The 15,631-nt window shown below is 38.4% G+C and overlaps 1 protein-coding gene across 3 annotated transcripts in view; it reads right to left on the reverse strand.

Annotated features, from left to right (window-relative positions):
* Fbxo11 (F-box protein 11) overlaps window positions 1-15,631 on the reverse strand; it is a 74,137-nt gene that overhangs the window by 1,344 nt on the left and 57,162 nt on the right. For all 3 annotated transcript variants that reach the window (XM_075955381.1, XM_075955380.1, XM_075955382.1), the window contains exons 12-22: window positions 10,463-10,680; window positions 8,687-8,772; window positions 7,357-7,451; window positions 6,085-6,207; window positions 5,905-5,990; window positions 4,860-4,936; window positions 4,630-4,773; window positions 1,979-2,089; window positions 893-1,000; window positions 551-659; window positions 59-157 (exon numbers count right to left, since the gene is read on the reverse strand). In XM_075955381.1, the coding sequence (XP_075811496.1) occupies window positions 59-157; window positions 551-659; window positions 893-1,000; window positions 1,979-2,089; window positions 4,630-4,773; window positions 4,860-4,936; window positions 5,905-5,990; window positions 6,085-6,207; window positions 7,357-7,451; window positions 8,687-8,772; window positions 10,463-10,680 (1,256 nt within the window). The remainder of the gene's footprint in view (window positions 1-58; window positions 158-550; window positions 660-892; window positions 1,001-1,978; window positions 2,090-4,629; window positions 4,774-4,859; window positions 4,937-5,904; window positions 5,991-6,084; window positions 6,208-7,356; window positions 7,452-8,686; window positions 8,773-10,462; window positions 10,681-15,631) is intronic.

The raw sequence follows: 15,631 nt of genomic DNA on the forward strand, positions 1-15,631 counted from the left end.
AAAATTAGCAAAGTGAAGGGAAGTAACTGGGTAATATAGCAACAAGTATTCTACGTACCTATCATGTCTAATAAATTCTACATCATGTCCCTGATGGCACTTCTTAATGCAGTTCACACATATGGCATTTCGATCTGTGGTGTTACAAGTATGACATCTAAAAATCAAAACATTGTATTACTGAGCTTGTCAGGAATTTAAAACAGTGCATTTTATCACTCATGACCTTTACCTGAATTCTGTGGCTGGCTACAGTCTAGACCAAAAGGAAACTGTAGTGTTGTGTGTGTCTTAGAAAAATGGAACAACCTGAGTTATAAATAACACAGTGGAAATGTTACTTTAAAACAGTCCCAGCCAGCACTTGAAAAGCAAAGACAGATTTCTGTGAGTTCAAGGCCAGCCTGGTCTATAACTTAGTAAATACTTATATGATGACATCAGTTAACAAGTACTGCTTTCCCTCCCCAGTGACAACAGAACAAAAGATGTCAACTTAAGGGAATCACTAACTTCCACTTTTCTGTATTCAAGTAATTTAGAAATATACCTGTAGAAGTCATGCATGGGATAGCTGGTATAACTTGATATTTTATATAAACATTGTCCTCTACTAACAGCCTTTTCTATGGCATCTTGATTGTTCATTATTTTGTTATCTGTAAAAACAAAAGTATTTTCAACAGCTAGCCAAGGATACAATTATATGTAAGAAACTAAAAACAGAAATATGTTTTCTTTGTGTAAAATATCCCAACTCTTAAAACAAGCTTAAGGCAAACTCAAAACTGGTCACTTAAAATTACTGCTAATGCAGAAAGTGACATAAGGAATTAACAATGACTTCCAACTCCCATTTTTAGAGTGCTTAGAAGAACAGACTCCAACATACCTTTCATTGTCACATTAACACCAGATGCTAAAAATAAGCCTCCAAATCGGTTGTTAAAAATTTGATTGCCTTCTAGTGTTGCAGTTGCATGATTTGTAATTTCAATACCTGAAGTGAAATTTACAAACAAGTAGATGCATCATCACTTTACACTGTTCATTTGTTATTTGCTTTTTGGATTTTCAAGGCAGGGTTTCTCTGTCTAACAGCCCTGGCTGTCCTGGAACTCTCACTGTAGACCAGGCTGGGTTCGAACTCAAAGTGTTGGGATTAAAGGGGCGTGTACTGGCCACTTATTCTTAAAGAATCTCCAAATTAGGACGGATGTAAGCTGGTAGTTTCACATTAAATTAGTTTGCTTACTGTCTAAAGAACAAATTGCAAGTATTTTAATCATCAACAGTAACGTTCACTTTTCCCTGCTGATAGTGACATGGTCACAAGGATAAGCAAACTGTGGAATAATACTGAAAGAGAAAGGGCCTATGAGTGTGAAAATCTACCAGATCGTGCAACAGATAAAGGGAGAAAGTTTTCATATTAAAAAAGGAAAGCTGCTAAATGGTTATTTGAAGTAATTAAAGTAACCATTTTTTTTCACTTTTAAATATTTTAAAAGTCACACGACTCAAATTTATCTGTATTTCCAATCTGACCATAAATTATTTTTCGGTTTTTTTGAGACAGGGCTTCTCTGTGTAACAGCCCTAGCTGTCCTGGAATTTGCTCCATAGACCAGGCCAGCCTCTCAGATTCACAGAGATCCACCTGCCTCTGCCTCCTCAGTGCTGGGATTAAAGACGTGCACCACCACTGCCCAGCCTGACTACAGATTTATTCCAGTTAATGTGCAAATGTTAGAGTGGTTTCTTGAAGCAAGGTTGGTGGTGGCACACATCAAGGTGGATGGGTATGGATCTCTTGAGTTTTAAGACAGCCTGGTCTACAGAGAAAATTCCAGGACAGCCAAGGTTGCAGAGAAAGGTTGGCCTAGAATCTTAAATAGATTCATTCTTACTAACCAAATAAAATACAAGAAAACCTTTAATTAAGGTTTAAAATAAGTCACAGATAAAGAATACAAACCTGCTGCAAATCCATCAAATATTCTGTTTTTCCTTAAGACTGGATGACTATTAGTGCTGATAAGAACACCTGCTTGAGCGTTCCTGAAAATATCATTTTCTTCAAGGAGACCTATAATTAAAATACTCAGATTAAAGCTTACGTATACAGCAAACATTGTTGAAACAGGGTCTTACGATGTAGCCCAGGGTTGGCCTCCTGAGTTACATGTACCATCATCATGCCTGGAGCATACAGGGCTAACTTGACTAGCATCTCATGGTATCTGGCTCCCTCCTGTTTCTTAATAACTATATTATAATTTGTAGACTTGTGATCATTTTCCTCATTCCTGTCTGACTGACTACATGACTGTGCATTTGTGAACCTTTGTTTCATGTTATTCCTGGAATGCCGTGCACTCTTTCATTCTGTCACTTCCTCTATGAGGTTTTCACACCTTACACCACTGTGCAAGGGCCAAGGACTTCATCCTTCAAATACTTGTATTACTAGGTATGAGTTGGTAAATTACTTTCATGGTAAAGTACACTACTAACAGCTATTACATGGACAACCTGTTTTTGGGTGCTGAAGAGATGTCTTAGCAGTTAAGAGTGCTGGCTGCTTTTTCAGAAGTCTTGGGTTTGATTCCCAACACCATATGGTGGCTTATAACCACTTCTAACTTCAGTTTCAGGGGATCCAAAGCCCTCCTCTGGCCTCTGTAAATATCAGGCATGCAAGTGGTGTGCAGACTTTCATAGTAAGACCACTATCTGTTTTTGGTACAGTAAGTAATTATACACTGGTGTTTTTGTTTCCAGAAAGTAGACATTTCAGTAGACATTTGACCTCTACTATTTCCGGGCACTGCATTGTATCTCACTGCAATGTTCTCTCATCTTTCCCTTTGCAGTGTTAATTGTATTAACCCAATCTACAACTGAACACCAGCACATTCCCTCCAATTTTGTCTCTATTTTTGTGTGCCATATGCAAGCCTGGTGCTCAGAGAGGTCTAACACGGACATTAACAGAGAGCCACCATGTATATGCTGGGACTTGAACCCAGGTCCTCTGCAGGAACAGATAGTATTAATCACTGAGCCATCTCTCCCACCCCATTCCTACCCTTTTTAGACATACAGCCCTTATAATCTTTGTTCATGTATTCTTAACTTCTCGCCTATATTACACCACGTCCCTCCTAACCGGCTTGCTTGTCTTCACTCATTTATTGAAAATGTATATGAATGTAGGTGTGTGTGTGTGTTGAGGTCTTGGGCTACCTTGTGGGATATGGGGACTAAATTCAGGTCTTCAGGCTTGTGCACAAGCACCTCTATACACTGCTGTCTTCATAGGTCTCTAATGCTGTGAAGACAGTTAAAACCCCCACTGCAAATAGAAAACCTCCTAGCCACCCTCAGCTCTCTTCACTTCTTGCATCTTCTAAACCATTTTCAGTTTACCTCAGATTTTGTAAACAATGTGCCTTTCCATTTAATTGTAGATTTTATGGTTATCATAATTTTTATTTATGGTCTTTAGCTATCTCTACCAGTGGTTGGTACAAATATTCAATGAGGTATGACAAAATAGGTCAAAGGCAAACAATTATACTTGGAAAGCCCTCCCTCTACCAGTTGAATATTTTGAGATAGCTCATTTTACTGTAAGAACTTTTGCTTAATACCCCACAATTAAAACCAGCCCCTCTGTACATCTTATCTCCCCACCAAAACAGGGTTTTTCTGTGTCCTGGCTGTCCTGGACAGTTGTAGACCAGGCTGGCCTCGAAATCACAGAAACCCACCTGTTTCTGCCTCAAGTGCTGGGATTAAAGGTGTGCACCACTGCCTGGTGCTCACACTCTCTGTCTCTCTTTTTCTGGAGACAGTTTCCACTAAATCACAAGCTTATGGTGCTTCTGATTCAGACTTCAAAGTGTTGAGACTAGAGGTGTAAGCCACTACAGTTGGCTTGTCCTCACTGTATTTATAAAAGACTATTAGCATGTCAATTTTGAATTATTAAATCTAACTTCTTTAAGAGTTTACATCACTGCTATTATAGTAAGTTATCTCAAGTACTGGTACATTTCTTTCATGTTGGGTAATACAGAATTTTGGGTGTTGGGTTGTTGACGTTGCAGGAACTGTGCTTTGCTCTCAGCACTGTCTCACACAGTCTCTGAACATTTCCTCTGCAAAGGGTGACCAATGTAGGACTAATGCTTCAAGGCAAACTGGGCTGGCTTTATGGACCAGGATCAATTTGGCTTTGTTAATTTAGTTCTCCAACAGTTACAAATTCAACACATGTTTGCTATAAAGAGTTGCATGTATTTTTACATACTCATTTGTCACATCTACTCCTGTAACTTGATTTCATGTTTATTAGAATAATAAACGGACCAGAGTGAGGATGTGCAACTCTACTTTCAAAAAGCTTTACTGACAACTGGCACAGAGTCAAGGTAGTTACAAAAGAGAAATACTTTACATATTCATTTATTTAATTCTAGGCACTAATTTCCTAACCATCTAAAAATAAGGAAAACGTTCATCCATTTGTAACATTTTAGTTGGCAGTGTCACTGATCATTAAAGATATAGAAGAACAACAGAAAACTGGGTTTTTTACTAATGCAAAATTAACAACAATACCTCGACCCCCATTAAATATACAGATGCCACCATCTCTTCCATCATGGATTTTATTTCTTCTTAGTGTAGGATTACTATCTGTCTTAATCCAGACTCCAGCCATTGCATTGTCAAATATTTCATTGTCTTCTATACAGCCTAGACCTATAAATGTAAAATTTAGGTACATTATTTAGAAAGCATATTTCTAAAGTTTATTAATACAGAAAAAGATGTTGGATTAAACATACCAGAATTATAAACTAGAATTCCACCATTCTGTCCTCCCCAAATTTTGTTGCGTCTAATTTTAGGGTTGCTTCCAGTCCTATGGATAAGAAAGAAATACCACTTAAGTCAACCATTCGTATTCAGTAACTCTTCTATAACTGACAAGCATCACTAATCACGGCAAGAATGAACCAACAGGCCAGTGACATGGTTTAGCACCTGACAACAATGCTAATGACCTGAAACCACATGGGGGAAGCCGAACTGGGTTGAAAGTTTTCTCTGAACTCCACTTCTGTGCCTTTGCACATATACCTGCCCACATGCATACCCAAAATAAAAATTCTTTATAAATCTTTATTAATCTTGTGTTTCCCATAGAACTTCACCTTGTATTATTCTGCTATAGATTATCACCACAGAGCTCTATAAGCTAAGCTGAAGTTCTATGACTTTATATCTCTTCATACATGAATGAAGTTAAAGTATGAATTTATAATCATTGAGACTCTCAGGATTCTAGGGACAGGCATGGTGAGTGACATATACCTTTAATCCCAAAATTTGGGAGGCAGATATTTGTGAGTTTGAAACAAGCATGGTCTAGAGACCCTGTCACAAAAACCAAAGTTAAACAACAACACCCAAAGACTTGTAGTTTCATAAAATATTACAGACGCAATATAAAAATTTATGCTGGACATGTGGTGCATGTATTGAATCCCTGCACTAGTACTGTGCAGGCAGAGGTAGGCATCAGACTGGTATCCATAGTGAGTTAAAAAAAAAAAAAGCATAAAAGCAGACGTTTCCATTTTACCAAATGCCAATGACATGCCAGACATAGGGATAAGAGTAGGTGGCAGCTGAACTGCTCTAAATTGCAGAACAGGGAAATGAGCTAGCTCTTCTGGCCTATGTTATCAGCTCCTGATCAAGAAAAGCTACAAGTGCAAACAATATGAATACTCATTACAGAGTGACTGACTGATCATTAAAACGAACAATTTTTTACAGTCTACGTACTCCCAAGTCCTTCACAAAAGAAGCCAAGAAAACATTTACCTTATCTGAACCCCTGAATACATATGATTATAGATGTCATTATCTTCTAGCACACCGTGTCCATTGTCATAAAAATAAACACCAACCTAAATTGGAAGGGAAAGAAAACAATTTTTTCAGATGATACCTCTTTAAAAACAAACAGTAGTGACCCAAAGAAGACCAAGTAAGTGATCTTGCCTGCTTGCCACTGTGTATCCGATTTCTTCTCAGTACTGGTGTGCTGCCAGTTGTCACCCAGACTCCAGCCAGAGTATTGCTGTAAACTTCATTCTCTTCTATTACACCTTGTCCCTTTTCATGCTGAACAGAAGATAAACTGGTTACAGTATATGCTGTCTATAGCAGAATCTTAAGATGATCCTCCCTCAAACAGTTCTGCCAACAGCAGGTAGGTAAGGAAATGATGACAACTTTTCTAGCACTGGTAACTGAACCTAGGACTCATGAAAGCTAGGAATACGCTTTACTACTAAGCAGTACCTTCCATCATTCTTTTCTCCCCTGGTCTTTAAAAATCTTTGTAATTTACTGTGTGTGTGCATGATGTGTGAGGGTGTGCACATGCCATGGCACAGCCAGGTGGACAGAAGGCAGCTGTGTGGAGTCAGTTCTCTCCTACCTTTACACAGGTTCCAGGGGGCCCAGCTACCCCACAGGCCTTGCCCTGGACTTTTCTAAAGTCAAGCTTGTACAAGTGCCTTTAACAGCTACACCATTCATCTCACTGGGCCCCAAACTGCCCTTCCAGCTTGAGACATGTGGGCTGGAACTCCTTAAGTAGACTAGTCTGAACTCAGAGACACCTGCCTCTGCTTCTGCTGCTGGGATTAAAGGTGTGAATGGCCATTTTTCTTTAAAACAGATTTTTAGCTCCTTTTATTTTTTTTTTAAACACTTTTATCAAACTCAAGTTGTTATGCGTGTAGGGCAAGTGCACTGTCACCAATGCCACCATACAGCCCCTGCCCTGGTTCTCCTGTCCTAGCTCTGTGCTGGAATTACAGGCCAACATACCCAGCTGCCACCAGTGTTCTCTCTCTCTCTCTCTCTCTCTCGGGTTGGTAATTTAATAGTATTTTAACATAAGGCTTGAACATGGGAGTTAAGACAAACAGAGGCGCTTAGAAGATGTAGCCAAGAGCATATGTGTAGGCACCAATGAGTCACTTTTTGTACCTGTCTCCTTTCTCTCCTGTTTTTTGAGTCGGGGTCTCATGCTGTCCAGGCTAATCTTGATTTTTGCTTATATAGCTGACAATTACACTTGAACTTCTGATCCTCCTGCCTCTTCCAAATTCTGGGATTATATAGGCTTGGGCTACTAGGCTGGGTTTAAGTGGTGATGGAAATGAAACCTACTCTAGCTAAGCACTCTACCAATGAAGCAGATCTCTAGCCGCGGGCCTTGACTTCATACAAGGATTTACGTAAGTATATACATTAACTTACCACATAAATCCCACCGTGTTGCCCATCATGAATTTTGTTATGTCGAACAATAGGACAGCTGTTTGTCCTAATCTGAATTCCTGCTAATGCATTGCCTATTTGAAAATAAAATTTACAATGTCAATGTTTAGAGTCTAGTAGTACACAATAAAAATTTTACATCAAGCAACACTAACAATTCATTTACTAGATTTTTAGTGAGCATTACAAGACAACACCAATAGTACTAGAATATAGTAGATGTAGAACTGTTGCAGTTAGATTAGAGGTCAAGCCAGGTTACCAAAGATTCATTTCCAATGTGACTTTGAGTCAGTATTTTAAATTCTTCATGCCTGTGTTCTGATTAGCAACTAGAGATATTTAATATTATGTATCTCGTAGAACTGTGTTTGGCTAATCAGTTGCTAAATAAAAGTTTTAGTGAGAAGTACTTCCCTTCTCTACTGAGCTCAAAGTAGACTAAACTTCAAACAGAACTGTTTATTATTAGATATTTAGTGATTTAGTGAATGTAAAAAAAAAAAGTCATACATATTCCTTAAGACTAGGGTCTTATTTCTATTTTTCTGTGGTATTTGGCTTAGTGCTTTGCATATACAGCATTGAATGTTTAAATACTAGAGAATAATCTTTGAGAATTTATTCTTTTTAAAAAGATTTATTATTGTTTTGTTTGTGTGAGTATTTTGTGTATCATATACACCCTGGATATGGAGTTAGAGATAGTTGTAGGTGCTGGAACTTGAACCTGGGTCTTCTCAAGAACAAGTGCTCTTAATCACTGAGCCATCGCTCTAGCCCCTTCATTGAGACTTTAAAGGAACTAGATCAGTTCTCTCCCTTAGATAATTTCAGACCAGTCTCCTGCTGACGTGAAGAAGGTAGGCTAGTTTTACTGTCCTAGTCCTTGCGAGTTCAAGAGCCAGAGCTCTGCACTACAGCATGGCTGTGGGCTTCTACAAGGCCACAAAGTAACAAAGTATACAGCAAGTCGAGGCACAGCTGACTCTATGGCATCTCACCAAACATACCAAGTTTATATAGGACATGATCTGGCAGGATGTGACTTCATACTCTAGTGCACTATGGAACTGCTCAAGATCTCCAAGGACAAATGGGTACTGAAGTTTATCAAGAATGTGGGACACACATCCAGAGGAAACAAGGAGTTGAGCAATGTACAGGTAGCCATGAGGAAAGCAGAGGCCAAGAACTGAGCCTGCCTCATCTGTACTTTCCTTCATTCAATAAATCTGTATGTGTCCGGTGCACACATATGAGAAAAAAGCTAACATCTAAGTTTTATAGAACAAAATCATATGCTTACCATAAATGTCATTTCCTTCAATAAGTCCTCGTCCATCGCCAAAGATGTAAACTCCTCCTTGATTTCCATTAAATATAGAATTCCCCCTATAATGTAAATAAATTTTTAAAAAATCATATACTTAACAAAATTTGTTTTAGACAATATACTGTAAGATCATCCATGGTAACATGAAAAATCATTTAGCTTCTATATTCAGAAACTTAGTTTGTTAATTTACAAAACAAACAAAAACCCAAAAAAGCTACCTGATATTTCAAAATTCTTTTATTATTTAAGATGAAAACGCATGTATGTATGTATGTTTATTTTGCAGTGTTGAACTAATCTGGGGCCTTCTATATTGCTGGGTAAGTTCTGAGCTATATTCGAAGATTGCAAATAATATTTCTTCCTGTTTTGATTTGGTTTTAACTTTTTCAGACAGTCTCATTATGCAGACAGGTTGGCCCCAAACTTGTAGGGCTCTTCCACCCTCTGAATCCCAAGCAATGGGAATACAGGTGTTTGCTACCATACCCAACTCCAAAATAGTATTTTTAAACATTCCCTTGAAACCCTAGAAACAATTTCTTTTAGCTGTTTTAGAAACATGTGGTGAATATTAGCATATATTTTTATAGGCAGAGCAACCAGCCTAGGGAAGGCAGCAAGTCAGTCACTACCCAGACACAGAGGAAGCAAAATGAGAATCCCTTTCTGAAAAAAGGCACCAAGCCACATGGCTACACAAAGATAAGAATTATGGGTTAAGTTGTGAGATCTAATTAATAATAAGCCTGAGCAACAGTTTATAATTAATATAAGCCTCTGTGTGTTTCTTTGGGACCTAATGGCTGTGGGACCAGGCAGGAAAGAAATTTCTGTCTATACATTTTCATAAAATCAACAGACAACTTGATAATTAAAAATAAATCAGCTGGGCATGGTAGTACACACCTTTAATCCCAGCACTCAGGAGGCAAAGGCAGGTAGACCTCTGAGTTCAAGGGTAGCCTGGTCTACATAAAATTTGAGGCCAGTCAAATATGCAAGGAGACCATTTAATAAACAAAAACAAAACAAAACAAAAAAAAAACCATGCTCTGATTAAATTAAAATAGATTTGTACTACAGGACTGACCAATGATGCTTTTAAGACTTGCTTTCAGTTTGTTTGCTTTCTTACTGTGACCAGAGTAGGCCAAAAACTTTGAGAGACTCTTAGTCTCTTTGTCCTAGGATCTTTGAGATTATTTGCTGTCTTTCATTTAAAAAAAGACAAAGGCATTTATGTTCTAAGACAGTTAGACCTATTTAATAACCTATAACATGGGCAGTTAATAACCTGTGCTAACACCTATAAACGTATCTATGGTTTCCTACATGTATGCCTGTGTGTGGGTGTCAAATGCCCTGGAACTGGAGTTACAGGCAATTGTGACCTGCCATGTGGGTGCTGGGACTTAAACCTGGGTCTTCTGGAAGAGGAGCCAGTGCTCTTAACCAGTGAGCCATCTCTCTCTCTCTCTGTATATATATGTGAATTTTTATTTAACTTTTTTATGTGCATTTGGTATGAAGGTGTCAGATTCCCTGGAACTGGGTTACATACAGTTGTGAACAGCCATGTGGGTGCTGGGAATTGAATGTGGGTCTTTTGGGAGAGCAGCCAGAGCTCCCCCAAAATATATTTTTTAAGAGTTAAGTTCAGCATCTTTTCTCAGATGTAAAAACAAACAAACAAAACCCCCAAAGCAAAATAAACCCAACCTGTATCTGTAATGATGCAAATACCTTATTGTTGGGTCACTATTTGAGGTAATCCATACTCCTGCGAAGTTGTTTGCATAGATTTTATTCTCTATAAACTGTCCTCTTCCTTTCTCATGGACATATATTCCTCCAGTCTGCCCATGGTGAATTTCACATCGAACCACTGTGGGATTAGCATAGGCTTTCACTTCGAAGCCTGCTATCCTGTTTCTGTGTATGTTGCAACTTTCAAAGTAACCCTGAAAAACACGAGTTAAAGTCTGTATGTAAAGGATACTTTCTGAATAGAAATGAAAAAAAGAAACACATACATTAATGTTCAAATAATAATACAGAAACAATACAAATTGTCTAATTATTGAAATGCATTCAATGGTAGGAAAGAAAAACAGATAAAGAACTATTCAATAAATGCAACTACTTAGTTAATATGTATTATCCTTTTAACAAAAGGCTGACATCATTAAAGAAAATACATGTTTATTGTCTTAAAAATATCAACAATCTGAGGCTGGCACAATGGTTAGGAACACCTGCTCTTCCTGCAGAGAACCTGGGCTGAGTTCCTAGCACTTATGTGGTGTTTCACAACCATGTATTTAACTCAAGTTCCAGGAGATCCAATAATGTGTTCTGGGCTCTGTGGGCACTAGACATGCATCTGGTGCATATACACACACGCAGAGACAAAACACTTGTACATATCAATTAAAATTTAACAACTGGTTTGAGGGTGGGGAAAATAAAATGCCTGTTATGCTTGAAAAAGAGAAAAAGAAAAACAGCTTCATAAATCACTTTCTAAAAGATGACTTACAGTTAGGCACAAGGGCTCAACCTTCTAAAAGACCTGCAGTTAGGCACAATGGGCTCAGCATCCAACCCTAGCTACCTTGGAGGCTGATGCAAGAGGATTACATAATCTGATCCCAGCAGTTCCTGCTAACCTGCATCAGAGAAGCCTAGTCTCAAAACCAGTAGTAATAAACAAAACACTGACCTAAAACCAACTGTTAAATATTGTGGCCTGTGACCCTAGCACTTGGCAGGCAGAGACAGGAGGACGTAGAGTTCAAGGTCAGCCTTGGCTACATAAGATGTTTGAGATCAGCCTGGGGTACATAAGACCCTGTTTCAAAAATCATTAGAAAAAACAAAAGGTTCATTCATCCTAAACCAATGGAATGAGGCATATTTTGCTTTAAAACAGGGTAAAAAAAATGCATCTATTTTGTTAAGCTACAACTCCAGTATAAACATAAAATGGTTCAGTAAAGCCAAACTGTAAAATGAATTTGTACAGAGCACTGCTTTGTAATATAAAAGCACTAATTGTAATTTTTGGTGTAAAACCATCTTTATTATCACAATGAAAGATGTGCAAGAGACTCACGTGAAACCTTTCCAAATTAAAAAAAGGGCCAAAGTATTCTGGTGCGAGCTTTTAGTTCCAGACCTCAGGAGAACAAGGCCTTGAGCTCAAGGCCAGCCTATGCTACACAGCAGAACACTGCATTTAAGGAAATCAAAAAGATTGGAAAAGAAAACAACAACAAAAAAGGCCCACCAAGAAAAGGGCTATTTTCATTGAAATCAACACCTATAACACAAATTATAATTTATAAGACATATGCAAACTGTTGCATCCTCTGGAAAAAGAAGACACTAAACTAATATTACCTCAGAATGACCTATTTAAAGTGATAAGAAGTGAAAGGATGAGAGTCAGATTTAAATACAAGAAATGAAGATTCAATCTGTCAAAGTTTAAGTTCAGAAATTTGGAATAAGTGTTTCAAAATTCGATTACAATTTGGCAACTCTCCTTTAATCATTATCATACAAAGATTAAGTCTTCAAACTGGACATGGTGACTCACATTTTCAGTTCTAATTCCAAATAAATTAATATTCTTCAGTGCACTAAATTAAAAACAAAGGGGGGGGGGGCTGGAGAGATGGCTCAGCAGTTAAGAGCACTATCTGCTGCTCTTCCAGAGGTCCCGGGTTCTGTTCCCACCACCCATATGGCAGCTAACAGCTGTCTCTGACTCCACACATAGACATGCAGGGAAAATACCAATACAAATAAAATAAAAATAAATTATTTAAAAAAAAATAAAAACAAAGGGGAAACATCCCCAAACTGTAAATACTGACAATAGATTTGAAGAAGGAAATATTGTTATTTATTCTTTTTTTTAAAAAAATCTGTGTGTGCATGTTACCACCACCACCACCCCCCCGTGTATGCACAAACACAGAACTCTTAAGAACTCTTAAGAAACCTATCTCCTTTTTTGAGGCAGGGTCTGTCACTGGGACCTGCATGTTGTCATAGACAAATACCTATATACATTAAAAAAAAATAAAAGGGTGCTCAGGAGGCAGAAGCAGGTGGATCTCTGTGAGTTCAAGGGCCAGTCTGGTCTAAAGAGTGAGTTTCAAGTCAGCCAAGGCTAAATAAGTGAGACACTATCTAAAAAAAAAAAAAAACAAACCAAATCCCCAAAAGATTTATGAGTGATGGGATGAAGCTAGTTGAAAAGTATATTTTTTCTTTCTTTCTTTTTTCTTTTTTTTTTTCGAGACAGGGTTTCTCTGTGGCTTTGGAGCCTGTTCTGGAACTTGCTCTGTAGACCAGGCTTGTCTCGAACTCACAGAGATCCGCCTGCCTCTGCCTCCCGAGTGCTGGGATTAAAGGCGTACGCCACCATCGCCAGGCTATTTTTTCTTTTTTTAAAATAGGAGAGCTCAAACACGTTGTAGCAAAGCATTTCATTTTTTTTCTATTTCTTTTAAACCAAAGTTTAAAGAAACAACATTTTTTAAGTAAAAAAATAGAAAATCTTTAGGGTGTTTGTGTAGCACATATATCCATGGGTAGTAAGCACATGTCTGTGTACAAATGTGTAGGGTAGGGTCACTATAGGTGTTTTCCTCAATTTATGTCACCATTTTTATTAAAACATGTATTTTAGTTATGTGTATCAGTGTAGGGTATGTACACTTGAGTGCAGGTGCTCTTGGAAGCCAGAGGCATTGGATCTCTCTTGAGCTGGAGTTACAGGTGCTGGGAACCCAGCTATGAGAGCAGTATATACTAATAACCTCAGAGTCTTCTCTCCAGTTCTCTCATGAACTCAGAGCTCAAGGATTTGGCTATATTAGCTGCCCAGTGATCCTCTGTTATCACTCTGTCTCTGCCTTCCTAGGGCTGGGATTACAGGCAAGTGATGTAGTACCCAGGTTTGGATGGGTTTGGGGATCCAAATTTGGGCTCTCAAGTTTGAGCAGCATGCACTTTACATACTGAACCATCTCCCAAGCCCTTAACATCTCTTGTGATTTATTTTAGGAATACAAGAATTCAAATTCTAGGAATGCAATATCCACAGAAAAGGATAACTTCAAAAATTAACAATAAATATAAATGTATTCAAAGACAAGTGATAGACCAGTAGGTGGTTTTAATATTTATTTTCATGTTCTTGAAAGCTCCATAGAAAACAAAAGCCAATCTTAGGAAGGTTACCTGGGATGCGTGATGTGACTACATCATGAGCTGCCAACAAGACAACAGGCCAAACAGGACTGGAATGGAAGCACAGCTCTAAAGGGTTTTCAGACTGTGCACAGTACTCAAAGAAATCCAGATACAACAGGCAAAGATACACTTCTTTTCCCTCACAAATTTGTGATTATTTAGAAAAGCTCTCACTAACCCTTAATGGAACTATCAATCCAAAACACTGTGGAGAGTTGTTTTCAAAATGCTGTTATAATACTTGTAAACACAAATATGTAAACAAACACTACAAAAACCTACCTAAGGGGTATAAGATAAGGAATAAATTACTAAAGTGAGTTTTAGTAACTAACCATAGATACTTCATAAATAAGGAGCTTGTACTCAGGCTAAATTACCTTTGTACTTCTAATCATTTGTGAATGAGACAAAAGTATTCATAAATATGATACTTGAATTGAATGCAACTTCTGGACACAGCCTAAAGAAAACATAGACATACTATAGCATACAGTTCCATCACAAGATGAAGAATTCTATTTAGGACCTATTACCAGTAGGTGTTTCCCAGGGAGTGTAACTTTGTAGCAGTCTTGTTTCAGTGCCCTTGGTATAATTATCCAAACCCCTTTTCTCAGCTGTCAGTAAAAGAGCTACATCATCATCATTATTACAGATCCCTCACCCCGCCTCCGCCTACATTAGGGAGCTGCTATGCAGCTCAGGCTGACCTTAAACCTGTCGTCTTCCTGAGTGCTAACATTACAGGTGTGCACCACTACACCTTCACTCTGCCCCCCCCACCTCTCCCTACTTCTTACAGGGTCTTGTCTCTCTGTGTAGCTTTGGAGCCTGTCCTGGAACTAGCTCTGTAGACCAGGCTGGTCTCGAACTCACAGAGATCCACCTGCCTCTGCCTCCTAGCACTGGGATTAAAGGCGTGCGCTACCACCACCCTGCCTCCACATTATTTTCTTATATACAAACTCCAGCCACAGCTTGACTTTTAAGTGGGACGGTTTTCTCAGATTACAGTGGTAAAGAGGATAAACTAATCCAGCATTTGGAAAGTGTCCCTCATCGTGTTCACCTGGGATCTGTGTTTGGGTCTCAGATATAAGCAATCTGACAAATTTTCCTTGCCATGGACAATATGCATATATGAACCCAATATTCTCAGCATTACAGCAATCAAATCTCAACATAATCCTATTTGTCACCACTTTTCTCCCATTTCTCTGATGCCTACAATATAAAAAAAAGTTGGCAATGCAGTATGAGAACCTGAAAATTAACTCAAGAAAAACCAGACACTAAACCAAAAGAACATCTAAATGAGTATCTATTAATACTACTTTTGTTTTTTCGAGACAGGGTTTCTCTGCATAACAGTTCTAGTTGTCCTGGAACTCAACTTTGTAGACCAGGCTGCCCTCAAACTCACAGAGATCTGTCTGCTTCTGCCTCCTGAATACTACTTTTGCTGTTGTTGTTGTTGTCTATTGAAACAGAGTCTTACTCTGTAGCCTTGATCTGCTTCGAGCCTGCTATCCAGCCCAGGCTTGTTTTAAACTTGTGACAATCTTCCTGCTTCTAGAGTTTTCAGACTACAGACATGAGCCCTACACCAGTATGCTACTAACACTATTTTGGAATAATGAC

Source organism: Microtus pennsylvanicus, chromosome 21 (assembly GCF_037038515.1).
Source record: "Microtus pennsylvanicus isolate mMicPen1 chromosome 21, mMicPen1.hap1, whole genome shotgun sequence".
Classification (NCBI taxonomy): domain Eukaryota; kingdom Metazoa; phylum Chordata; class Mammalia; order Rodentia; family Cricetidae; genus Microtus; species Microtus pennsylvanicus.